The following is a 27813-nucleotide window of genomic DNA, read 5'->3' on the forward strand; positions in this document are numbered from 1 at the left end:
GTAAGTTGACTCAGAATGACTAAAACTCTGAGGGTGCAATCTTTAGAAATCCCATTCTAGGTTTCACAGTCAGAAAAAGAAAAAAAAAACATACTAACAAGGAAGACTTCAGAATTATGTATCAAAATGAGCTGCTTCCCAATGTATATCACTTTTAGATAAGATTTTACTGCCCAATGTTAATGGTGTGTTTAAATTTTACGAATTCATCTTTTCTACTCTACACTTTTCTTACAAAAGAAAACAATCTAGGCATCCGAGCTTTTATACTGTTGACTGTATTAGAAACTATAAATTTAGGAATTAAAATGTTGCCATCTAATTTCTATATAGATGCCAAGTGAACCTCATTAAGTTAAAACCAAAGCTTCTTGCTTCATATAATTAAAAGAAATCTATATTCACAGAATAAAGAATAAAATAGCTATAAAACAAAATATATTTAAGATCTGTCTAAAATTATATAACTTCCACCGAATTTGCCCACGTGTCCCCAGTTTCCTTTGGCATAAATGATTAGTCATTAATGGCTTTTTACATATTATTTTCACTAAAAGGCCACACATTTTTTTGATTAAGTGACACACATTAGAACTGTGCTTTCAGATTTCACACAAACTAGAAACAAGATAACAGCTTGCTACTCAAAAGAAGAAATAAGCATTTCTTTGCAGAGTAAACAGAGATACAGGCTGGAAAGGGAAGAAAATCAGCAACTCCAAGGATACTGGCCCTGAGGAGAGAAAAAAAAACAAAAAACAAAAAAACCAATAGTTCACAAGTCCTAAGAAGGAAGATGGATGCAGAAACACTACAATGCCCGAAGTGTGCAACATGGGTGAGATGGATGTTAACGAGGTCTACTCATATAACTAAGAGCCTGGAACCCAAAATGAAGTAGAAGTGTTATTTTAGTAACACTCAACAAAGCACCATAGTGTTTATGTTCCAAAACAAGTGAGGGTATCCCTTCAAATTACTGGGCCTCCAAATAACATAAGGAGTTATTATCATGCAAGACTTAATCTATAAGTCTCCTAAGTTCTAACAGAAAGACCAACAAATTTCATGAAACGTGGACAAGGCAATAGAGGAAATTTCGTAATTCACTTACCCAGACCCAATTCAAAGCATAAATCACAAGTATTATAAATGATGAAGTCTTGTCAATCTTATCTCATTAACCCATGTCTGGCATTACCACCTTAGCAACCTCATGTCGGTACCTAAGTTTGTAAGAAATGAGACAAGCATTCCACATAAGGCATGCCTTCTGTTGAGAATGAAATGAAAGGCTAAAAGTCACGTATTAGATATGCTTATAGAAACTACCTGACTTTAGACTTTTTAGGGACAGTATGTACTTCTGTGTTATCAAATAAAGAGATATTGTACGTGTCATAATTGTGAATGGCACCACTTTAGGTATGAAGAAAATAAGTACTGGCCATAGCATACTCAAAATACAACACTTCAATTAAAATCAGTGATTCTTCCTAGGTGATCATAAATCTTACTTGGTTACCAAAAAAATTGGGTATTTAAAATTTTTTTTCCTTTCAAAACCATGTGACTGACAACAGAATTAACACAAAGTTAACTACCAGATTGAAAAAGATAAACTACCTAACTGGTGATGTTGGTAACGAAGTACTAAATTAAATATTTTACATGACTGGCATAACCTAGACCAAATACTCTCAATCATGCTAATATTAAGAACAGATGCTGACAATTTATATATATTCTGTAATCTTAGAAAAATCATTAAAGCTGAGAGGATCAACGAAACATTATTTAAGCAATGAGAATGAACTCACTGGAAACCAGAGGAAAGCAGTGTTCCTCTCTTTACCTTACATACTTGACTCAGCACAGGTGATAATATCCCTCAGAAATGAAAACATGCTAGAGTTCAATCTAAAGCAGAAATATATTTAACTGAGAAGGCCTGAATAAAAAATACATAATTCATTTTTACCTTAAAAACATATTTCAAGTATTTTAGCATTTTTTAAAAGTTCTAAAGGAATCATTAGGCATTTCTCTAGTGATTCACATATTTAAATAATGAAAGATGCATTCTACCTAGCTTTTACTGAAATGAAGTGGACCCTACATATACATACAAAGGGTGCCCTAAATGCTCACTGTGTAATAGTCATTGGTAGATACTGATTTTAAATCCCATTCAGTAGCATACGCTCTCATTTTGGTGTCCAGTTCCAGGTTTCAAGAATATGCAAACCCTCAGAGCCCCTTAAAAGTCTCTTTAGCTGTACCTTGACAATTAGAAGAATCAGGAAAGACATTAATTTCCTTTTCTGGAAGGCAGAAAGTCCAGTAGAACAGAGTAAGTCAAAGATTTCCTAACAACTTCTGCTATTTTAAGTACTTCTTTGTACCTAAAATTCCCTAAACAATCTGAGATATTAAAATAACTCTGAGATTAACAAGTCACTTTATACTCCTGCTATTGGATGTTGGAGAAGCTATTCATTTGGCTAATTTCTGAATTAACTCTTACATAATTTCCCTGTTCACATCCCCTCTTTAGGACTTACATGAATGTCCTAAACCTACCTTTAGTGCATTTTCAGAAGCAGCAACGAAATACAGCAGCAGAAATGTGATCACATGAATTAGATGCTTAAATTTCAATTTAACAAATTCTCTGTAAAGGTTTTGAAATGAGAAATCTTATGAAGAGTGCCAAAATAAAACCCTAGATTCTAAACACACCAAAACATTCTTTTGTTTTAAAATTCCTGACTGTCAAATGATTAACAAGACATTCTGTAAAGTTTTATAAGTATTAGAAAATGAGGTATAACAAATACGATTTATCTTTTTATAAGAGTTTCAGAGCCCATCCACATCTGTCACACAGAAACACACAAAAGCTCAAAGAGTTAATTATACATAAGTGCTTCGGGAGGGAGTATTGCTTTCATACCATTCATACTACTAAGGTACACAGATTCACTTTTTACTAGAGAAAAAAAAGTCACATTATTTTCTGAAACTTACAAATTTCAAGGTATTACTGTACCATCCTCTACCAAACCCCTGTCAGTTAGGTAACTCAAAAGATTTTCTGATGGAGGTAGAGGAAAGATGATAGGAAAGAACAGGGGAAAACAGAAAATTGTGGTTTAACTGAAAAGCAGAGTCATTCAGAACTAACAAGCCATTAACAAGGAACTGAGGAATTCCTATGAGAGTAAGAGGGGCAGGGGGAGCTACAAAAAGGTCTCAAAGTCTCTGAGCTGGGTAAATGGTACAGTGCACCAAAAGATAAAGCAAAACACGGAAACACATTGTACAGAGAGAAAGGGGGAAAACATGTTCCTGGGAAAGAAAAGTTATTAAAATGTTAAGGATTGGGGCACGGACAGTGTTTTTGTTTTTGCTGGGAAACTGGGAGCCAGGAAAGGGTTGCATTCCCAGGTAACCATCCTGAAAATAAAGCACGGCTTAATGAGTTGGGGCCAGGAATAAACAGTGGGGGAGGGGAGGGCTGGCTTATTACCTTTATGGAGGATGCTGGTCAGAGGCTCTCTGCTGCTTCTCTGGTGGGTGGGCAGCCCCGTTCCTGCTCTCTCGCCTCCCCTAGCCAGCTCAAACCTGGAAATCAGAAACCTGTGAGTGGTGCAGTACCCCGGGGGCGAGGAGGAGGGGACTCTGAGGAAGGGGGAGCAGAGGAAGAGACTGGTAAAAGGCAAGCAGGAAGAAGCAGTGATTCTCCTCCCTCCCAGACCAGCCCCCTTCCCCTCAGGGGAGGTAACTGACTTTACCTGTCTCCTCAGCTGCTGCTTCTCTTCTTTCTTTCAGCCTCCTCCACACTCACCAACTTCTCCATTGAAGAAACAGCCCAGGCAGGGCCGGACACGGGTGTTCTTGATCCTCCTCGATGCCTCACGGCCCCAGCCCGGCTAGCATCCAGACTGCCGAAAAGACTGGAGGCGGCGGTCCTGGCCGCCGGGCAGCCTCGGGGCAGGGGTGCAGGGAGGAAGTCCCGGCTCGGGTGGGGGGGCAGTGCCCGTCTGAGGGCTCGGAGCAGGGGGCTGCCGCGCTCCGGGCCGGAGGCTCCCAGCTACGAGGGGACACAGGAGGTCTCGGGGCAGCGAGGTCCCAGGTCATTCAGGGTCCGAAGTGCCAGCCGCGGGGGATCCAGGCAGGGGGCTTTCGGGATGCACTTTGCACTGATCCACCCCCGCCCCCTCCCTCCAGCACTTTGGGGTCACTGGGATGGGACCAAGCCTTCAGCAGCCAATCAGCGGCCGCACTGGAGCCTGAGCCCGGAGCCGTAAACTAGGTCCGGGGTGGGTGGGGGTGGGGGGTGGAGGCGACTTGGTTGGTTGGTTGCTTCCTTCCCTCCTCCTTACCCCAGCAGCACCCACCCCTTGCCTGCCGTAAAGCCTCCTGTGCATTCGCGACAATAAGAGGAGGCGTGCCGATCGAGGTTAGGACTCGTCTCCGATTGGCCTCAGTCACTTCCCCCTCCCCGTGGCTTCCGCTGCTCCGCCCCTGGCGGATGGACTCGAAGCGGTTGCTAAGAAACACTGTAGGCCGAACAGGTCCTCTGCGCATGCGGAAGAGGAAACGCCTTGCACTTTCCGTGAACTACGGTGTCTCGGAAGGGGCCGGGGTTTGCTCGAATGGCGGTGCAAAAGCAGAGTGGCTTGAGTCAGATCCCTGGCAGGTAAGTGGGCGCAGCCGCTGACCTCGGCGGCGGGGGAGGCGTGTGTGCGGCCGACTGAGAGGCTGTTCCAGGGCTTAGGATTGCGGAGGCGTCAGTCCCCAGGAAGCCAGGAGAGGGGCGCCTTGTCCCGCCGCTCTCCTCAGAGCTTTTTAGACGCGACTGCCGGGTCCTGGGCTCCTCTCTCGGTCCCTGAGGCTCCGCTAGCTCCCAGGCTGGGTGTGTCTCGCCTAGCGTGGCCAAGAGGACTCTCTGTGGGGTGACGGTAACGCTTCAAGGGCTTTCCTGCCAGAACAGCGACCCTCACGAATTCCTGTGAATGAAAGGGAAAAGAGTGGAAAGTATGGGAGATGGACGTGTTTATTAAGTGCATTTTTTCGTTTAGCCGGTATTTACCCTCCGGTCACTGTTCTAGCCGTTAGGGAGACAACGGTGAACGAGATAGGATAGATGCAATCATTTGCCCTCGTCACTTTAACAGAGAGACCGACAAACACAAAATTATTTATCAGATAGGGATAGGTTATGTAAAGAAAAGCAGAATAATGGGATCGAGATTGGCTAGGGCGCGATGGCTATTTTAGATAGGAAAGGTCTCTGAGGAAGTGACATTTGAGTATCGATCTGAGTGAGGAAGAGCTAGCCATGCCAAGAACTGAGGGAAGAATTTTTCAGGCAGAGACATCAAAAGGGCAAAGCTTCTGACGCTGGAATAATCTTTGCTGTTGACAGGAACTGCAAGAAAGAAGGCCAGGTAGTCAAGCAGCGTAAGAGGGAGCATGGTTAGTAATGAAGTTGAGGGTGGGGGAGGGGGGGTGCGACAGGCTGCGGATCTTGCAAGACCTTGTAGCGGGTGGTCGGTAAGTTATCGTATCTGTTTATGTTTTGAAAAGATCACTGGCTGCTCAGTGGAGAAGACTGCAGCGGGGAGTGAGGTTAAGGCAAATGTGAAAGACTGTTGCAGTAGTCCAGGCAGTAGTTGACATTATTTTAAACTAAGCCACCCAGTACACCAGACGTTTGACTACCACCGATGTCCTCAAAGAAAGGCCTAATTGTATAAAGGAAGTATGCATTTCAACGTATCAGCTGTTTTTGTTTAATAAAATATATTAAGATGTTTTGTGGCAGATGGGGGTCACTGCAAACACTTTAAATTGATATTCTCGTATTTTATTGTACATTATCATTCATTTATCAAGAATACTAGTTTTGGTGCCTTCTACATGAGCTACTTATTGGCTTAGGTGGGCAAACTGGGTTCAGGCCTGCCCAGGGAAGCTCGTAGTCAAGCATAGGGGAACCAAACTAGAAAATAGTTATGGACAATTCAGTGAGAGAAATACTGTGTATAGGCTGAGGGAGCACTTGGCAGGGCCCTCTAATCCTGACTTGGATATGTGGAGGGCTCCCCAAGACTGGAGGTTTCCTAGTTGAAGGTTGAGAGTGGGAGGGAAATGGTTGAGTGTGATTTAGAAAGAATGGGCCAAGCAAAGCTTGGGAATCCTTAAAGTGCACAGAGTTTCTGAGGCCCTCAGAGAAAGCCTGGAGCTAAGTTTGTGGGGCACAGAGGTGAGAAGACCCCAAGAGCCAGATCTCAAAGGACATGCTAAGCCATGTTCAAGGATTTGGACTTTATCCGAATGAAAGTTGAGATGTCTTTCAGAAAGAAGTTGGTGTAGGGTGGGCGAAGAAACAGCCGCTTAGCACGGACTCTGTTGTGGTTGTCCAGGGTAGGAGTGGTGTACTGTAACAGTGGCAGTGAGGATAGAGAGAAGTGAGGTTAGGAAGGGTCCAGGAACATAGCCAGGTTTCTCACTTGGGTGACTGTGAGATACAGGTGCCGTACACTGAGATGGCAAGTTTGAGAGGCCATAGACTGAGTTGAGTTTGTATTGAAGGTGCTGTGGAAACTCCAAGTACAGCTCTCCACTGGCATTTAGATACATGAGTCTGGAGCCCAGAAGAGAGCTAGACCTAACTGTGGGTTCTGAGTTGTTAGCATGTAGATATTAATTGAAGACATTGAAAGTCCATGAAACATTTAAGGGACTACAGTCAACCCTCTGTATTCAAGGGTTCCACGTTCAACCAACCTCAGATCAAAAATATTTGTAAAAAGAAAAACATTCTAGAAAGTTCCAAAAACCAAAACTTGAACTTGCCACCAGCTTAGCAACTATTTATATACCATTTATGTTGTATTAGGTATTGTAAGTACGAGATGATTTAAAGTATAAGGGAGGATGTGCATAGCTTCTATGCAAATACAATGCCATTTTATGTAAGGGACTTGAGCATCCACTGATTTTGGTATCCCTGAGGGGTCCAGAACCAGTCTCATACCCAGAAATGACTGTAGAAGGAAAGGGGTCCAGCAAGCGTGTCTGAGAAGGAATCTCCAGAGAGGAAGAAGGAAGTCCAAGAGAAATTGACTTGTCAAGGATTAGTGTGTTTAGAAAAAGGCAAAAATACTTTTAATGGAAGGACTACACAATTATTATCTGTGTGAACATGTGCCCATTTTTCCTTTAAAGAATATACCCGTTTGGCCAGCAAGTCTACTGATGAAATTGTAAGCAGAAGCCCCTTTTAAGAAGAAAACTTGAAGACTTGCAGGGGGAGGGGAATGAAAAGATGTATTATAAAGTGAGAACCCTCATGCATGATAGAGAAGGCACTGAAATTCTGTGGATTGATGATTAAATTAATATTCACATCTGGTGAGCCCTAAAGACTTCTTTCCTTTGTCCTGTGTAAGGCTTTTCAGAAAATACAAATTCTTAAAAGAACATTCTTGCTAAACATTTGCTTAGATTAGAAAAAATTAAAGTTGTGTATTATTAAAAGCCAGGCTGCAAATTATACAAGAAAAGTTTTTAATTACTTCTGGCTGTTCCTTTAAACCAAATCCACCCAGAAAGTATCATATCTAACTGTATATTCAAAAGAATATACAGTGCAAAACTCTGCGAGCAGTTTCCAAAGGGGTTTCAACAAGAGCCTGGAACAGAGGTAATCTATTTGGAGGTAACTTCATAAAAAAACTACTTTGAAGGCTACTACATATTTTTGGTGTATAATTTCCAATTTTTAAAAAATTAGGGCTTCCCTGGTGGCGCAGTGGTTGGGAGTCCGCCTGCCGATGCAGGGGACGCGGGTTCGTGACCCGGTCCGGGAAGATCCCACATGCTGCGGAGCAGCTGGGCCCGTGAGCCATGGCCGCAGAGCCTGCGCGTCTGGAGCCTGTGCTCCACAACGGAGAGGCCGCAGGGGTGAGAGGCCCGCATACAGCAAAAAAAAATAAAAATAAAATAAATAAATAAAAAATAAGCTATTTTTTATATCTTTATACTTCTCAGCAATATTTCATAACTTTGAATTTCTAAATTTCCCTTCCTCCTTGAAGTACATAGCTGAATTATAATTAGAAACCAGTTATATTCAGACATATTAAATGATATTACATATTAGCAACTTCTGATCTTTCAATTCTGCCATGATTTCTTACTGGTTTATTATAAAAACAAAATAACATCACAAAAAGTTTGGAAAACAACTTACAATACCTCAACTTCAGTACCACCACCAACTGTATTTTTTGGGGGGGGAGGGGTACGTGGACCTGTCACTGTTGTGGCCTCTCCCGTTGCAGAGCACAGGCTCTGGACGCGCAGGCTCAGCGGCCATGGCTCACGGGCCCAGCCGCTCCGCGGCATGTGGGATCTTCCCGGACCGGGGCATGGACCCGTGTCCCCTGCATCGGCAGGCGGAATCTCAACCACTGCGCCACCAGGGAAGACCCCAACTGTATTTTTGCATACTCTTTTTGTCTTCAGACATTTCACACGGTTCCAACAGTATTTGTGCTATGGGGAATTCCCTGGCAGTCCAGTCGTTGGGACTCCCACACTGTCACTGCAGAGGGCCCAGGTTCGATCCCTGGTTGAGAAACTAAAATCTCACAAGCCACATGGCGTGGCCAAAAAAAAAAAAAAAAAAAAAAAACCTCATGCCATGAATTTCTAGACTTTATCTGTGCATTCTGTGTAAATAATTACTGCTTCCTTCTTGGGAACCTGGATTGCTACCTGACATCCCTAGTACTCTTGGTTTCTGGAATTGCGTAGAGGCTTTAGGAATCTCCTGGTCCAGTGATTTTCAAATTTTCGTAGCAGTGGGACTCCAATGTAAAAAAGTCTATTAAAAGTGGTATTTTACTAGTATGAATGTAAGTTATAAGTTCAGTTTTATAACGTTTACTGATTATAGAATCAGGCAGTTTTGAATTCCAAAAGGAATGAAAGGAATGAATAAATATGTGAATAGTTATGGAGAACACATTCAGTCTTAAAGCAGCCTCAGCACCCACGCAGTTTGGATAGTGTGTTTGCAGAATGCTGCTTCAACCAAGACATGAAGGTCTATGAGCTGCTTAACAGAAACTGGTATCTGAGTTGAATCCTAATTTTTCCTAGCTTTTCCACTTCTCTGGTCATTTATTTTTCACTTGAAATCCTTTAGTCAGGTTGCAACAATTTTTAAGATTACTGACAGATACAGTTATATCACAACCAGGGAACATGGTATTACCATACTTTCACAGAATGTGCTACTAGATAATTCTAAGTTGCTTTCTTGTATTGGTGCTCTCAAATTTGGTAATTCTTAAATTATAACTTTTCATTGATTTAAAAGTTTAGATTGCATAATATTTTTTAACAAGTTAAAATTGATTAGATTTCACCAGACATACTTCATTTTCCATTCAGTTAGGTGATATCAAATTCACACAAATGGAAACACTAATTTTACAACATATAAATGAAATAATTCATGATCAACGCTTATGATGTTTTAGTTCATAAAACCCTGACTCAACCCGAATTGAGTTTATACCCTGCATGGAAGCGGACTTGATCGTTGGAAAAATGCTCAAGCCCCACTGCAGCAACTCTGATTCAGTTGGTGCCTAGGGCTCAGGCATTTTTCCTAGTGCCCCAGAGAGTTCAGTGTGTGACTGAAGTCAAGAATCACTGCCCAGGAGGCTGTGTCTTAAAGCACTCAGTATTGGTGGAGAGGGTAAGCAGGTTATGCCCTGATGACAGCAGACACCATTCTTGGGACTGCAGGGAGATCGGGACCTGTGTGTTGTAAATAGGGCCATCAGACACGCAGTCCCATCATCTGCCTTTTAGCCTTTGTTCAGCAGTACCTGGCAGGAAAGGAGGATGGGGATGGATAGAGAAATTCCGCTTTGACCTCACGGTCCCAGCAAAAAAAAATGCTGAAAGAAAGGAAGCTAACTACTGGCTCTTGAGCTTCTTGTAGCCCTGATTCTGCTAATTTAAGGGATTTTTTTCCCTCAAGGGTAGTTTTAATTTGCACTTTATTGTGACTTCAACGTGTGCAGCTCGAGCACATTGTTAGGTGTGTAACACAGTAAAGACTGAATGAGCTCAGAACTCAAGCCCTGCTATAGATAGTACTGCATTTATAATTATTGACATGAAATTTTTATTGTATTTTAAAATTCATAAGTTAAAAATTACACAGCAGTTAAAAATTTTTTTGAGATCAAAACAGTACTAAAATGAACTTTGGAACTGATTTTAGGATTATTTTGGACATACACACTACTCATGGACACTAAATGAATGAAGTTAATAAATCCCTGAGAATTTGACTGAAGCAGAATATTCAGCCATGAACATATTCAATAAATATTTGTTAATACTACTGTGTACCTGGCATTGTGCTAGGAGCTGGGGAAGAAGTGATGAACCAGACTCCTCTTAAGGCAGGAGTGTTACAAATTATTGCACAGATAACTTAAAGTACAATTGTGACACATTCTGTAAGACAGCAGTGGTGCTGGGAGACTGAGAGTATCTCAGGAGGACCCAACCTTGATGGAGAAAGTCATTATTATTAGTTTCAGGTGAGCAACATAATGATTCAATATTTGTATATACTGCAAAATGATCACCACAATAAGTCCAGTTAACATCCATCTTCTCACATAGTTACAGATTTTTTGTGTGATGAGAACTTTTAAGATCTACTCCCTTAGCAACTTTCAAATATACAATATTGTTAACTATAGTCACCATGCTGTACATTCCATTCCATGACTTACTTATTTTTGACCACCTTCAACCATTTTTCCCACACCCCACCCCCTGCCTCTAGTAAGCACCAGTCTGTTCTCTGTATCCATGAATTTGGGTTTTTTTTTAGATTCCACATATCAAAGAGATCATATGGTATTTGTCTTTTTTAATCTGACTTATTTCACTTAGTATAATGCCCTCAGGGTCCATCCACATTGTCACAAATGGCAAGATTTTGTTCTTTTTTTATGGCTGAACAATAATATCTATATCTATAGATATATAAATATATAGATATCACATTTTCTTTATCCATTCATCCATTGATGGACACTTAGGTTGCCTCCATGTATTGGCTATTGTGGATAATGCTGCAGTGAACATAGGGATGTATATATCTTTTCAAGTTAGTGTTTTCACTTCCTTTGGATAAATACCCAGAAGTGGAATTGCTGGATCATATAATAGTTCTAGTTTTAATTTTTTTAAGGGACCTTCATACTGTTTTCCATAGTGGCTGCACTAATTTACATTCCCACAAGGGTTCCCTTTTCTCCACATCCTCACCAACACTTGTTATTTCTTGTCTTTTTGATAAACAGCCAATCTAATAGGTATGAGGTGGTATCTCACTGTGGTTTTGACTTGAATTTCCCTGATGATCAATGATGTTGAGCATCTTTTAGTGTTACCTGTTGGCCATCTGTATGTCTTTGGAAAAATGTCTATTCAGATCCTCTGCCCATTTTTTAATCAGTTTTTTTTGTTTTTGCTATCAAGTTATATGAGTTCTTTATATATTTTGGATATTAACCCCTTATCAGATATATGGTTTGCACATATTTTCTCCCATTTTGTAGGTTGCCTTTGCATTTGCTGCCTGATTCGTTTGCTTGCAATTAATGGAAACAACCTAAGTATGTGTCGATGGATGATAAAGAAAATAACAAAAACACCAAGCTCATAGATACAGAAAACAGATCGGTGTTTGTTAGAGATCGGTGGGGTGGGGGGAGGTGGAGGGCAAATGAGTGAAGGGGATCAAAAGTTACAAACATCCAGTTATAAAATAAATAAGTCATGGGGATGTCATGTACAGCATGGTGACTATGGTTAATAATACTGTATTGCATATTTGAAAGTTGCTAAGAGAGCAGATCTTAACGGTTCTCATCACACAAAAAAATTTTTGAAACTATGTTGATGGATGTTAACTGGATTTATTGTAGTGATCATTTTGCAATATATATATATATAGAGAGAGAGTCATTATGTTGTACACCTGAAACTAATATGTTATATATCAATTATACCTCAATTAAAAAAAGAATCTGGTAAACGGTGTCTTCTATTTGCGCCTTTCTTAACTTGCCACTCCTTTAAGAAATGGGGGAGGAGCATTGTTTTTTCTCAAAATAAATCATGTTCATTCATTTTTTTTAACAATTTCACACCATAAATAGAAGTGCAAAGGAAGTAAAAGGAAGGAGTGGGGTGGGCAGGGCCTGGAGTCATTCCTGCCGTGTGTTATCTTGTTTAACAGGGCCACCTGGGGCGTAGGAAACACTGACAGATGTGCACTGGGGATTATTACGGAGACAATCATTTAACTTAACCCTCCCAGCGTCATTATGCCCTTGAACATGGAAGGAGACTGAAGCTGAGGTGGTAGCTTGCCCCATGGTGACCCTGATGTGGTAGAGACATATGACTCTAGATCCCAGATCCCAGGTTCTTACCAATATACCACGTTGACAGAAAAACACTTTTAAGTATTGTCTTAATCATACATTTTATCTTTTATCTATAACTTAATTATCAGGTTTTTTCTTTATGCTAAAAAAAATGCCTGACCTGGATCAGAGTCCTGCCAACAAGAGTTTAATAGGAGGACGATTTACAAACATGAGGCAGGGTCTAAGTGTTCTTAGTGTTTTAGCAATAACCTGGAAACTTGTTAGAAATAAAAATTTGGGGGCCCCATCCCAGAACTGCTATATCTGAAACTCCTGGGGTAAGGCCTGCAGTCTGCTTTTACGTGCCTTGGCAAGTGATTCTGAGGCAGCTAAAACTTGTTTTAAGGAAATGAGCAAGGGATGGTGTACCCTGGGGGCTGGTAACTGCCAGTACCTGCTCTAGGCCTGGAGGTAAGTAGAAGGAGCCATTCCTGAAACTGGAAAGAACAGTCTCCTGCTCTCCCTCTCCCCCCTTCCCCCCCGCCATCTACTACAGGAGCATGTTGGGACGCAGAGAAAGGGGAAGAGTAGAACTAGCAGAGCGAAGGGAAGGTGCCTAACACAGGATGTGCTGTTGGAACATATCCTTCCCCCTCTTGTCAATAGGGTAGAGAGGTGCTCTTGAAATCAGAGTTGGCCAGCTATGATGGCCCTGATGGTGGACATGGATGATGGGAACCTCTGTCCTTTCATCTTCTGGGCCTTCTCAGTGCCTTCACTGCCCTCTCAGACTTTCCTAATCTTGGCACTGCCACCCAGGTTCCCCGCCCCCTCCCAACTTTCTGTGGAGTCTAACCAGACCCACTTTAATTTTTTGGACAAAGTAAATGCCATCTCAGTTGGGGGAAGGAACTGGAATCTTAGAAGCAGCCTTTGTTTAGAGTGCCTCAACTTCTGCCTCAAGAATCACAGCAGCCTTGTTATTGGAGAGAGAGATTAAGTAACCTGTCTGGCTGTGGTCAGATTTGAACCTATTGTTCCATTAGGCCAAAGCCCAGTATTGAGAGATTCTAGTCACTTAGCAAACCATTAGCTTCTCATAGAAAGAAAAGCAGTTTTTTACTTTACATACTGACCATGAAAGTAATTATTTTTCTGTATTCTGAATTTAATGTAGAGTTTATGTAAAAAAAAAACTCCCTAAAAGTAATGTCATCTTTTTTTTTTTTTTTAGACAAAGGAGTAAATTACTAGCAGCTTGTTTTCTGATAATTTTAAAATTAAGTTGTGGGAGAATGTCTTCTAGTGAATAGACTATGCACTTAAAAGCTCTATGTCTTAGGAATACTTTTTAAGAAAATATTTTTAAATACTATTCTCAGTTTTCAGTCTAGAAATTTTTAAAATCAAAGTTCTAATGAGTTTACATTTATATTTTAGTTGATATTAATGAAGTCTTATGCATATTGTTGCTAAGGATCAGAAGGCTGATGCCTATAGCTGAAATTGTTTTTTTTTAATTTAACTTTTTATTTTGAGCTAATTGTAAATTCACGTGAAGTTGTAAGAAATAATACAGAGAGATCTCGTGTACCCTTCAACTAGTTTCCTCCAATGGTAGCATCTTGCAAAACTGTAGTACAGTATCACAACCAGGATATTGACATTGATACAATCAATCTGCTGCTCCAACTCAGATTCCCCTTTTACTTCTGTTAATTTACGTGTGTGTATTTAGTTCAATGCAATTTTATCGCATATATAGGTTAGCGTGTTCCCCATCAGTTCTATTATCACAAGGCCATTATGACCCTACCCACCAAGTGGGAGGGGCCCTCACTAACCTCTGGCACCACTGATGTGCTCTCCAGCTCTCTAATTTTGTCATTTCAAGAATTGAACTATACAGTATGCAGCCTTTTGACATTGGCTTTTTTCTCTTAGCATGATTCCCTTAAGGGTCATCCAAATTATTGCATGTATCAATAGTTCTTTCCTTCTTATTACTGAGTAGTATGGATGTACCACAGTTTATTCATCCGTTGAAGGACAACTGGATTGTCTCTAGTTTGGGGCTGCTGTGAATAAACCTACTACGGACTTTCACATACAGGTATTTGTGTGAAAATAAGTCTTTATTTTGCTGGAATAAGCGCCCAAGAGTGTAATTACTGGGTCATATGGTAGCATGTTTAGCTTTTTTGTTTTGTTTTAAAGACTTTATTTTTTAGAACAGTTTTAGGTTCACAGCAAAATTGAGAGGATGGTACAGAGATTTCCTGTATACCTTCTGCCCCCCCCCCCCACATGCATAGTCTCCTCCATTATCAGCATCTGCAGATGGGATACCACAGTGGTACATGTGTTACAGTTGATAAGCCTACATTGATACGTCATAATCACCCAAATCCATAGTTCACATTAGGGTTTACTTTTGGTGTTTTACATCCTATGGGTTTAAACTATAATAGACAAATGTATAATCACATCATTGTAGTATCATTCAGAGTAATTTCACTGCCCTAAAAGTCCTGTGCTCCATGTATTCATCCCTCCCCTCATCCCCCAACTTCTGGCAACCACTGATCTTTTTACCGTCTCCATAGTCTTGCCTTTTCCAGAGTGTCATATAATTGGAATCATACACTATGTAGCCTTTTCAGATTGACTTCTTTCACTTAGTAATACGCTTTTAAGTTTCCTCCATGTCTTTTTCATGGCTTGATAGCACTTTCTTTTTAGCATGAATAATATTCCATTGAGTGGATGTACCACGGTTTATATATATTCATTCACCTACTTAAGGATATCTTCATTGCTGCCAAGTTTTGGCAATTATGCACGTGCAGGTTTTTTTCTGGGCATAAGTTTTCAACTCCTCTGGGGAAACACCAAGGAGTGCAGTTGCTGGAATGATGTGGTAAGAGTATGTTTAGTTTTCTAAGAAACAGCCAAACTGTCTTCCAGTGACTGTACCATTCTGTGTTCCCACCAGCAATGTAGAGTGGTCCACTTTCTCCATGTTTTGGCCAGAATTTGGTGTCACTAATTTTTATTTCAATCATATTGATAGTGGTATTTACTGTGGTTTTAATTTACATTTCCCTAATGGCTAATGTAGTTGGACATCTTTTTGTGTACTTACTTGCTCTGTATCCTCTCTAGTGAACATGTCCATGTCTCTTGCCCATTTCCTAATTATTATTATCTTTTTTAACGTTGAGTTTTGAGAGTGCCTTATATATTCTAGATACTAGTCCATTGTTGGAAATGTGGTTAGCAAATATTTTCTCTCAGTCTGTGCTTATCTTTTTGTCCTCTTAATAGGGTCTTTCACAGAGCAAAAATTTTTAATTTTGTTGAGGTCCAGTTTATCAGTTTTTACTTTTATGGATTGGGCTTTGAAGGCCAAGTCTAAGAGCTGTTTGCCTAGCATTGGATCCCAAAGATTTTCTCCTTTTTTTTCTAAAAGGTTAATTTTAAGTATTAAGCCTGTGATCCATCTTGAGTTAATTGTTGTAAAAGGTTGAAATTATTTTAAATGAAGTTAAATCAAGGTCTTAGTCACTTCTATTTATACTGCCTTTAAACTGTTGATGAACTGATATCAAAGTATGATAGTTAGGCTTTTCACCCTGGGTTTGATGTAGCTACTAAAAGTAATTTAATGTAAAAATCAATCAAATGGGTGTCCTAATTAATGTTTCAACCTTTGGTTGCTGAGTATCATTTGAAAAAATTAATTGTAGTTTGCACTGGGAAGTTGCATAGTTGGGAAGTTGTATAGTAATTGGCCTTGATTTTAGAATTTGTGCAGCATGTAGAAATGATTCTGAGGATCAGTATTCTGCTTTAAGTTATTGTGGGAGTACCTATAGAAACTGTTCAAGATTAGGCTGTGCGAGTTACTCCTTACACTTAAGAAGTTTATTAGAGAACTTCTATTCACCCATTGCCCTGAGGCTTTGGAACATCAGAGGAAATTTGAGAAGGGGCACTGGCTGTGAAATTAGACTTTCTGGGTTCAAATCCTGATTCTGCCACTTAACTGGCTCTGTAACTTGATCTCTTTTTGCCTTAGTTTCCTTATCATAAAATGGGTGTGGTAATTAAGTACCCACCTATTACAGTTGTTATGAAGCTATTACTCACTTAAAACAGTTTCTGATACATAGTGGGCGCTCGATAAACTTCAGTAATTATTATCCCTAAATCATTGATTTTATGTGAAGCTGGGTGGGGAATATATTTTTTATATTAAGCATGATTCTATTAGGATTTGACTGCAAAATTCAGATAGTTTACAGTCCTTAAACAATAAAAGAGAGACTTTAAACAAATTTTGTGTTTGTAATGGGCACCCCCTTAGGCCCCCTGACGTGGGAATTCACTTTCCTTTTCCAGGAGGCGTTTTCTGAAAGAACTCTGAGAAGCACTGCTCATTCACTTTTCCTAATTAGGTCTCTCCTAACGTTTTTGTCCTTTACAGGCTAGACAGATCTCTCTCATTTATCCAGGATAGCTGGCTCCACAGCCTCTCAGCATTCTGAGCATCCTTCCCCAGACACTTCGCTTTGGCGATGTCTCGTAAGAGCTTGGTGTCGGAGGGGTATGCCTTCCTCCAGACCAGCATGGTAATGCAGGTTGAGATGTCCCAATCTCATAGCAGCCACTACGAGGAAAAAAGTGTGGTTGGTTAATCCCCTAGTTCGTTTTTTCAGGGTTTGTCCTTTCCTTTAGTGCTATGATTGCTTTAAAACAACAACTGCAGTTCTCAATTCTCAGTGGGTTACCATAGACATTTGTTTCAATGCAGGTTTCTTTGGCCAGCATTAATATCTTAAAAGACACTGTAATTAGGAAGGGTTTATAATAGTCACAGTAGAAGCAGCCTAGCACCTATTGTCTTCGTTCATTTGTTATCTGCCTGGCATTTGTGACCCCTAGCTGATGCTTTTGTTTTTCTTTCTGTCTATAAAGCATCATTTTGACTCTTTGTATCTTCAAGTTTATAACTTTTCAATCTGATTTCTCATAACCACTCTTATCAAGGTCCTGGGTCCCACCGTGATAGAAAACAGCCCATCCTTCCCTCCAACCCCCCCCGCCAAACCCCCAAAATGCTTTTTTGTTTACCTATTTATTGACATTCACTTTAGTTTTGTGTGCTGAAATGATTGAACCATTTGAAATGGGTCTTTTTATAGGTTGAAAAATAGTTGAAATAGCAGTTTTATTCTCATTTGTGGTAAAATTTAAGGACTTAAGATGTATAGGAATATTATTAGAAGTATTTTTATTGCTATAACATTGAAATAAAAATTCCATTTGTGGTTGAAAATTATATTAATAGAGTTGAGCATATAATATTAAAACCTAATTAGATAGATTTACTGATTAAATTAGTTCTAAAATAAAAAATATTGTCACAGAATATTTTATATAATAGGATATATATAAAAATGTCAGTAGTTTTATTGGGAAGAAATGTTATAACTAAAATATAAAGTAAAATAAGTATGATGGAATTCATCTTCGAAGTAGAATATGAAAACTAATTTCTAGTATGTGACAGACAAAATATACCAGGCAATTAAGGAGATGATTTTATTCAAGTATTGCAACAGGGAGGATGTATATTAATGGAAAACCTCTCAAAGAAGGAAAAAATGGGGAGTTTTATAAAACTAGGGAGTCAGTAAGGAAGGGTGAAGGTGGCTCCTATCTGGAAATACAGTCAGCCCTTTCTTGGAACACAGAAGGTTCAGTGCTTCTTAACCATGGCTGCTTTCTGGGAGCACAGGGCTCAGGTAAATTTTAACATTATCAGATGGAACAAGGTTACTGATATTACCGTATTAAGTTATGTTTATAAATTGTGTGAGATACACACCACGGTTTGAAAATAGAATTCAGTGAAAACTTTACAGAAGCTTCATTTGTAACCTTAAAATCTATAGGTTTCTTAATATTTATTTCTGCACTGGAGGACTAGAACAGGGTGGCTTTGTCTTGTAGGGGTGACCAGGAATTGAAATTCCTCACAAGCTAAGCAAGGGGAAGAAACCAGTGGAGAGGGAGGTTTGAAGACCAAGGGCAGGCCAGTAGCCCTATAGTAAAAGTGAGACCCAATAAAAGTGACAGCCCTCCCTATGAGGTCTCTTCCAGTGAGGAAGGAAGGAGGTTAAAGATGGGCATTTATAAGTGGGTCCGGGTAAAGGAGGGAATTTTGTGGATTTTGTTAAATATAAATTTTAAAAGGACAAAATCATGACCCATATAAAATGAACGTGGAACAACGATTTTATTTAACTAGTTAATTAATGAAAGAACTAGACAAATGTCACAACCATTTTAAAAGAAAAGTTGACTTTATATAGAGTAAAGGAATGTTGAAATGAGTTTACCGATGGAAGCAAAACTGGCTTTTCCCACTGCAGGAAGGGTTGCCCCTTCACCAGACAATTATGAGCATGTCCTCAGACAAGAATTATTTGCATTGCTATCAGTCACCTACAATTTACCAAGGTGTAAAATAGCTCAAAGGCAGTGAAAAGACCAAGCCCTAGTAGGATCCGATAATTCCCAGAGGCTCCAGTATTCCATTGAAAGGATATTCAGTAATCTCTTTTGTTTGCACCAAAGTCTTTCATTTTTCCTAGCCACGCTTGCTGTATAGTAACTACATGCTTTCTCTAATATTCGGTTATCAGTTGATTGCCCATTTCTCTGCTTTAAAAGCCATGTCTGATCCTTTCCTTTCTCCCCACTCTTTCTGGTCTCCATCAGGTCAAAGGAGCCTGGGGCAACCAGGATGTCTAAATTTATATCCAGCTGCAAATACAAAATACAGTTTGCTCACGTTTGGATTGCTTTTGCTTAACGTCTTGTCTTTTTCTTGGGATGGCATTTAAAATTTTTTAATTTAATGTTATAAATGATAACCAGGGTTTCTTTATATTATCATATAATTTTAAGTTGGGAGTTAATCAGCAATAACCATAATAGTTTGACCACATAGCAATCTAACTTTAGGTTTTCATCTATAAGTTGAAGGTAAAAGTTAATGAATTTGAGTAATTAGCCAAATGGTTCTCAACCTGGATGATTTTGCCTCCCAAGGGCATGCTACTGGCATCTAGTGGGTGGAGGCCAGGAATGCTGCTAAAACTTCCTACAATGCACAAGACAGCTCCCCCAAAGCAAAATTACCCAGTTCCTACTGTTAATAGTGCCAAGGTTGAGAAACTCTGACAGCCCATTGAAAAATGTTAGAGGAAAGCTAAAGTTTTACTGTAATAAAATTAAAAATAATTTTATGATCTTAAATCTATATGAAAAACATAAATTTTATTTTTATTGTTTTAAAATAATCTTATTACCAATTTTCCATTTTTAGAAATTAAGCCATCAGTATTACCTTTAACTTGAGAGACTAAATGTTTAAGTGGAAACAGATGCCTTTCCCTTGTAATGTAATGTATATAACACTTATATTTTTAAATTATTTTTCCTATTTTAGGTTTTATTGAAGAAACAGAGATTCATCCCATTTCTAAGATTAATATTTACAATTTGGATTTGTCGACCTTCTTGTAAGATATATTTGGCAATCAAAATGAAAGCTTTCTTTGAAGTTTTAGAACAATTATACAGGAAAGTACTTCTTGGAGCCACACTTGAAAATGACAGCCATGATTACATCTTTTATCTCAACCCAGCATTTTCAGATCAAGATTGCTCTACAACCACCTCCTCAGACTGCTCAAACATCCTTGATGTTCAGGGCAAGCATCAGCCATCCTCTGTCAATTTGGCTACCCCTTCTGTAGCACCTGTGTGTTTGCAGAGACATTTTCAGATGAACAGTACCCGAGAAATAATGCTCCTTCAGTTAACAGTGATTAAAGTGATGATGACCAGAATATTATCTGTCGAAACTGAATTGCATGCAAAGGAGAAATATAGAGATATAATTAAAATTCTTTTAAAATCATCTGACATCGATTCTAAATTAGTAAGCCCATTTGCTTTTGGGTTTTTTTTTTAAGATCTAGATTTTTAAAATATAAGTTTTAACATTCAGTAACAGTAGGTAAATTTATTTGTTTTCTTATAGACCTGTATGTTCCAAAACTCGGATAAATTGTTATCTCACATGGCTGCAAAGTGCCTTGCACTACTTCTGTATTTCCAATTGAAGGAAAAGGTAAGATAAGTAATCAAATTATGTTACTGTTTCTTTTATAGTTTCTTTAAAATTGCTCTCTGGCATTCAATATTTTATCAATAAAATATTTGCTCACACAATAACGTGTAAATCCACAAAAGTGTAAGAATAGAATAATATGATGATGGCTTATATCAAGGATTAGAGTCTTAAATATGTTGTAAATATTCACAAATCAGATTCTTAACCCAAAAGATGGGTTTCACATCAGAGAGTTCATAACTTTCTTCAGATTGTCAAAGAAGTAGGTGGGCCTCCTTTCTCCCCTCCAAAAAAAGGTTTAGGAACCCCTGCTTGAGACTAAGACCATTTTCACAGGTTTAATATAAATAAATTCTAAGAGTGGTCCTCAGCATAATGAAAAAATATGAACAAATTATCAGATTTTTCTCTTATCTCTGAATTAGTTAATAAACAAATCTAAATTTACTGACTTCTTTCAGCTATAATTGCTTGTTCCTTTCTTAAAATAACATTCTTTCCTGAATTAAAAAAGGCAGTATTTGCAGTAGAAAATTTGGGAAAAGAGAAAATGTATAAAGACCAAAATAAAAATTACATATCATTCCAGGTACCAGAGATAATAATCACTGGTAATATTTTCATGTTCCCTTTGATCTTTTATTTCTATGGCATATTGAATTTCTTGATTTAAGGAATATTAGGATATTTGTGTCCTTGTTTTAACAAATATTATCATACTTTTTTTGGAAGGGAGTAAGCAATGTTGTATTGAGTTGTATATAATAGGTAATTTGTAATTGTAAAGAAAATATTGTATTATAACTTCTTTAAATTTTTTCTAACTTCTAGATAACATTGAGTAATTCCTGGATTTCTTTTTGCCAAAAAAATCTTTCTGAATATACTGAAAGTGATAAAGTAGTACACTGCCTCTGGATGCTTACCTTTTTAATAAAAGAAATCTTTAAAGATACATGTTCACAAAAAACAGGTATGAATTATGTTTCCCTGTAAACAATGGTCATTATCTTGTTCCCAAGGAGCATTATAGTTATATAATGAAGAGTAAAACTTACTTTACAACGTCTGATCTGTCTTGAAGTATGAAAAACTAAAGAATTTTGCCCCATATTTTTGATTGAGGATACCTTTTTAAAAGGAAAAAAAGTAAAACTTCACTATTATTAAAAATTGAAATTAAAGCTTTTCATTTTTATATATCCTTTGCATCATCTGATGTTACTGATATTTGTAAAATGGGTATTAGCCATGGTTATTAGCTCTTACTTAGTCTGTGTATCTTCATTTGTTCATGTTAGAGATAAACAATCCAATCCATTTTTTCATCTTATAAAGGGATAATAATTATAAAAATTGAATTGTAAAATTGCTTTTTAAGAAGTCTTTGTTTTTCCTGTTGCTTATAATTACTATTTTTTTAATCACAGAAATTCTAAAGCAGTTCCTGACTCCTTTTGACACTATTTTTGAAGTCTTTTACAATTCCTTATTTTCTCAGCATTTTGAAAACCACCAAGATACTTCTAAACTAATAAACAGCTTGATATGTTTCCTGGAATTGCTTGAACTTCTTATAGCCTCCAGAATCCACCTGAAGTTACATTTCACTTGCCAGAGGATGTTATTTTTGAAACCTTCTTGTGTGTTCAACGTTATTACCTGGCCTATTCAGGCTTTTGTCAAAAGGAAATTCATCATATTCATCAAAAAGTGCCTTCTCTGCAAAGTGGGTGAAGACCTTTGTCGGGAATCCGTCCCTACCTTCATGGCACCAGATCATCCTTTAGATGTGGACCTGTTGGCTTTGGCTGATGCTGTTCTGCAAGCTGTGGATTTGGGCTTTTTGAGGACACTGTCTGTCTATGGAAAACCTTCCTGCTTTGGAGGCGATGAAGTCCAACCTGGATGTGAATGTGTCCCTGGTCCAGATCATGTGATCCTTAGAGCAGCGAGCTTACTTATCATTAGATCCTTAGAAATCAAGTTTCAAAATGGTGCTTCAGCAAATGAAATGAAAGGTAACTCTCTCAACTCCTTTTGTATGCAAAGTAATGAATTATTTACTGAAGTAAAATTATTCGTAATTATCAAATCTCAGGACTGTAATTTCACAATTTAAGCTATATGTTATTCTAGTTATAATTTATTAATTTTCTTCAAAAAAAAGAAAAAACTAGAATTACCTTAAGAAATAAAGTTTCAGTTTTGTGCTGTAAACTGAATTTGCATAGTATAGTTAATAATTGTGTTTAAAAAATAAAGATGCTGTTGAGTCACTTCAAAGTAAGCAATGTAAGTCAATTCATATTCAGATACTTGTAGTATATTATTCATATTTTCCTTCATAAAATTGGTATATCTACTAATACAGATTTTTGACAATTAGGAGTTGAATCGAAACTATTATGTCAGAAGTTATATTGATGAAGAAATTTTTGTATAAAATTTCCAGGATGTTAACTTAGAGTCCAAAGAGAGCCATTTAAAGTATTCAGTGTAGGTGCTCTGTTTCATTTGAGAAAAATGAATAGTAAACGTCTCTAAGCAAGCAGCATAGAGTTTCAGTGAAAGGTCTGAATTGTAAGCAGTGACTTCCCTGAATTGCTTTAGGTAACATTTAGCTTGTAGTAACAACATTGCAAGATATAATCCTGTGCAGTTATCATTTACAACACTAGATGGCGCGTGTTATATGTCAAGAATTTTAAATTGCAGTTAAAACTCCTCAAAACCTTTTTGACTTTTGTGCTTAATAGTAGTACTTTCTTTTAATACTTTAAACAATTTTAAACAAACAAAAAAATTTTTTTCTGTTATTTTGAGGGCAAATTATTTTTGTTTGGGTGCATTGTTGCCTCTAGTAACAAACCATGTGACATCCAGTGAAGTGATTTCTGTTGCCTACCACTCATTCATTTATATGCTTTTAGCAAGAATTTATGTAACTTTTATTTCTCAGAGATAATTAGTTATTTGGCAGCGTGGGAAGTAGATGATCTGGCTATACATTTTAACTGTATCCTACTGACTGGGTCATTTTTTTCTCTGAAGCTCAGTTTCCTAATATACAGAGTGGAGATAATCCCTAACTCACAAACTTTTTGAAAGTGTGAATTATGAAAATGAATTTTAAAGTACTCTAGATATTATAAATTTATATATAGGCAAGTTATTATAAATGCATTCATAAACTGTTGCTTGCTCTTTGAAATTTGCATTTTTTTGAAGTTGATTTACAGAGGTTCATGTCTAAGTTACTGACCTTCTTAAAGCCTCACCTTCAGCCGTCTCTGCGATCACACAATCTTTGTGAGTGGTTGTCTAGGGTCTTCATAGAACAAGACGATGACATGCTGGAGGCTGCCAAAACAGCAATGGGCATCTACCTGAAGTTGACCAGGTTCGTATATTTTAAAGTAATTTTATTAACTACATACCAGGAAAGCAGAAAACATTTTTAATAATGTGTTGGACATACTATTTACTTTCCATCATTAGGGGGAAAAAAAAATCCCTAACAATCTTGTGGTTTCCTTATAAGTTCCAATTCCTTTCTTTAACACTGCCCTACATGAAAATAGATTACATTTGAGTTCTCATTATGAAAACTTGGCTGGCTAGGCAGATCTAGGGATTAGAACTAGACTGATATTAGACAGCATGGGTTCTGGCTGAGTCACCACCTTTGCTTTACCTGTGTGATCAGGAATAAGTTAATACACTTGTCTAAGTCTTAATTTAATTGATGTTTAAGAACTCTCTTCACCTCTAAGACTAACTTGTCTGTATTGAACTTCTGTAAGGTGATTTTTGCCTTTGTAAAGGTGAGTACAATCTTGTAAGTAATCAAAGGAGCTGTTGTAAATTTTCATTTTAATGTACAGTTGAACTGGGATTGATATCATCTTGAGGCAGATATCTGAAATTGATTATGAACTTACGTTACTGATGACATTTTATACTGATCCTATTTCTGTTTATTAAAACAGCTGTACTTGGTCAATCTTGGGTCAATCTTCTTGTGGCAAATATCTGTAATTGGTAATGAAGTTAATAACTGAAGACCTTTTACACTGTTTCTGCTTCTGCTTTATTAAAACCTTAAAGTATTTGCTTTATTTCCATTTCTTTCTTGGCTTCAGAGAAAGGGATTTCTTACTAATGACTGTCGGTGCAGTGTTGTGCTGCCAGTTCTTACTTGTATTATGACACTGCTGGCAGTGGCTGCTTTCAGACTGTAAGAGTTTGGGGCCAATTTTCAAAAGGTTCTAATCAAGAACACAGAATTCCTGCATGCGATTTGAATTAGGCTTAGAAACGGTCAAATACAAATTCTGTCTGAATGCACATGCCTCGTAGAGTATATCTTAGTTGTATTCAAAGCTGACTTCTTACTCATCAAGAAAGAGGAAGCCTCTGAATTAAATTTACTTTGTATGTGAATTTCTAACTTTCTTAGCTTGAGTTTAGTGTGCTCGCAGAGGCATTTGCTCATGTCACATGTATTTTTTTTAATGTAACTGTATTAGTTAAGAGTGACTGGCTATAAGTGATAGAAATCAACATAAGTTAGTCTAAGCGAAAAAAAAATGGAATTTATTGGCTCTTAATTGGGAATTCTAAGGGGTCAAACTGGCATCAGGTGTAACTGTATATGACTCAAACCATGTCATTGATTATTTCTCTTTGTTTCTATCTCACGGCTCTGAATTAATTCTCAGACAGGGCCACCAGCAGTGCCAGGCTTACAGCAGCCTTACAGTTATAATCTTTAATGGTGCCAGCAGAAGTCCTGGAGAGATCTGATTAGCCTACATGGGTCACAGATTCATGTTGGAATCATGGTGGCCAGGAGCTTGGGTACTCTGATTGGTCATTCTGGGTCACATTCCCACCCCTGTTGAGGCAAGTGTGGAAGGAAAGGAAGGAGGTTAATTCCCACCTTACCACAGGGAATTAGTTACCTGTAGGAGCAAGGAATTCTGATGTCAAGAGACAGGAAGACAGAGGACTTTAATTGGGCAGGTAAAAACTAGAACTACCAAAGTCAATGGATTTTATTTATTTTACTGAATCAGATTTATATGGAGTTTGTGGAAAAAGAGATTGTTTTGAAATTTTTTTTGTTTTTAAAATAATGCATACATTAAAAAGAAATCTGATAGGAGAATTTATGGTTTGTGAATTACATCTGTCAAAACTTGTATTTGTAAACAGTCATTAATCTGAAGTCTCTGCTCTCTTTGTTTTCAGAGAATGTGAAGCTACTGAAAGCTTGACCCAAGAAAAAGAAATGTGGAACCATCACACACATGAAAATGGCTATAATCCACACTGTATTTTTTTATTCTTATTAAAAAATATAGGATTTGATTCTACAGTTCTTCTTGATTTTTTGATTTCATCAGAAACCTGTTTTCTTGAGTATTTTGTTAGGTATTTAAAATTATTGCAAAAAGACTGGGATAATTTTTTCACCATTTGCAAGTACTTTGATATAACTGAATCTAAAGATAATGTAAATATTTGTTGTTGTATCTTCTCACTTGTCCAAGACAGAAGCAGCAACCAAACAGAGCCTAGTCCTTTGGCTGTTCTTGGTAATCACAGAGATGCTCATGCTTGGGTCTCCTGGGCTTCTGAAGCGTCTTCTGAACCACTGAACCATGCTGTGATGTCTGAGGAGGCCCAGGCCACACTCCAGGCTAATAATCTGTCTCCCCAACGAACTTCTCAAAGTCTGGTAGATTATGAAACCTCTGATGATTCTGAAGAAGAATCCACAGACCAGCGTTTAGCAAACAGTAGACTAACATCTTTACACCAAGAAGCAATGAAGAAAATTCAGGACACAATTGGAACAAGTAGGGATAAAAAAGAACTTATCCTGGAGTCTCAGTCGAGGTCTCTGGTTCCCAAAGAATCTAATACTCCCTTCTCTGTTGATTGTGACATAGGCCCAAATAACATTGTTTCTAAAGTGGGAGTATCTTACAGAACAGTAAAGTGCTTTGAAGAGCTACAAGGTGCCATTTATCGTTTGCAGAAGAAAAATCTGTTCCCATATAATCCAACAGCACTTTTGAAGTTGTTAAAACATATTGAGACAATATATAATAGAAGTATGACTCCTTTGTAAAACAGGAACTGGTTTTCCGTAATATAATTGTGCCTTAATGAGGTAACAGTAAAAAAAAAAAAAAAAAACTTCAAAAGGGTTTTCTAACATGCTTTTCCTTTGCCTTTTGGAAGCTGCCTAGTGACTGAAAAAGATATATCAAATGATAAGTCCCTTGATACAAGTACAGCACTCAAAATTTATGGTAGTTCAACTTATACAAATTTGGGATAGTTATTGTATTACTTTCTTATTGCTGCTGTAAAAATTACCACAAACTCGGTGGCTTAAAACAACAGAGATTTATCCTTTCACAGTTCTGGAGGCTAGAAGTTCAAAATCAAGATGGCTACAGGGCCAATACTTTCTCTCAAGGCTCTAGGGGAGAATCCTTCCCTGCCTCTTCCTAGCTTCTGGCCATTGCTGGCAATCCTTGGTATTCCTGGACTTCCTGGACATCACTCCAGTCTCTTTCTCTGTTGTCACATGACATTTTCCCTGTGTGTCTATCTGTATCCAGTTTCCCTCTTGTAAGGACACCAGTCACTGGGTTAGGGCCCACTCTCATCCAGTGTGACCGCATCTTAGCTTAATTATATCAGCAGGTACCCTATCTCCAAATAAGGTCACATTCACAGGTTCTGGGTAGATGTGAATTTGGGGAGGGATGCTGTTTAAGCCAGTATGGTTATTATTTCCCCCTGAGGTATTTACGTGTAATGTAATATGTAAAAAACTTGAATCTTAGCAGTTTTTTAAAGAGAGGTGATTAGCTCTATATGTATATATGTGGTCTACGAACACAAATGTATTCTTTAAAAAGAGTTTTAATAGGTAATTTTCCTATTTAAAATTGTTGTGATATGGATAATTATATTGTCTTTTTGAGCGGAGGCAGTAAATTCAAGTTTTCACGTCATTACAGGCATACCTCATTTTATTGTGCTTCACTTTATTGTGTTTTGTAGATACTGCATTTTTTACAAATT

The 27813-nt window shown here is 38.1% G+C and overlaps 2 protein-coding genes across 2 annotated transcripts in view; one reads left to right on the forward strand and one right to left on the reverse strand.

The window, feature by feature from the left end:
* The window catches only part of ASB7 (ankyrin repeat and SOCS box containing 7), a 49051-nt gene extending 44817 nt beyond the window's left edge, over positions 1-4234 (reverse strand). The window contains exons 1-2 of the mRNA XM_082852400.1: positions 3798-4234; positions 3533-3627 (exon numbers count right to left, since the gene is read on the reverse strand). The gene's annotated coding sequence lies outside the window, so the exon portion shown is untranslated. The remainder of the gene's footprint in view (positions 1-3532; positions 3628-3797) is intronic.
* A 411-nt stretch (positions 4235-4645) lies between these two features.
* LINS1 (lines homolog 1) lies at positions 4646-27611 on the forward strand. The gene is made up of 7 exons (XM_082836330.1): positions 4646-4701; positions 20014-20508; positions 20611-20700; positions 21535-21676; positions 22134-22724; positions 23935-24106; positions 25960-27611. Exons 2-7 carry the CDS (start codon positions 20110-20112, stop codon positions 26843-26845), a joined length of 2280 nt encoding a protein of 759 aa, XP_082692456.1. The 5' UTR covers positions 4646-4701; positions 20014-20109; the 3' UTR covers positions 26846-27611.
* The last annotated feature ends 202 nt before the right edge of the window (positions 27612-27813 follow it).

The sequence above is a fragment of the Leucopleurus acutus genome (genome assembly GCF_964270905.1).
Source record: "Leucopleurus acutus genome assembly, chromosome: 1".
NCBI classification, from domain to species: Eukaryota; Metazoa; Chordata; class Mammalia; order Artiodactyla; family Delphinidae; genus Leucopleurus; species Leucopleurus acutus.

Excerpts from the sequence above, each read along its gene's own strand:
- LINS1 (XM_082836330.1), top strand. The coding sequence starts at position 20,110 with ATGAAAGCTTTCTTTGAAGTTTTAGAACAATTATACAGGAAAGTACTT. Across the intron at positions 20,509-20,610 it reads CTGACATCGATTCTAAATTA|ACCTGTATGTTCCAAAACTC; the intron begins GTAAGCCCATTT and ends GTTTTCTTATAG. Across the intron at positions 20,701-21,534 it reads ATTTCCAATTGAAGGAAAAG|ATAACATTGAGTAATTCCTG; the intron begins GTAAGATAAGTA and ends TCTAACTTCTAG.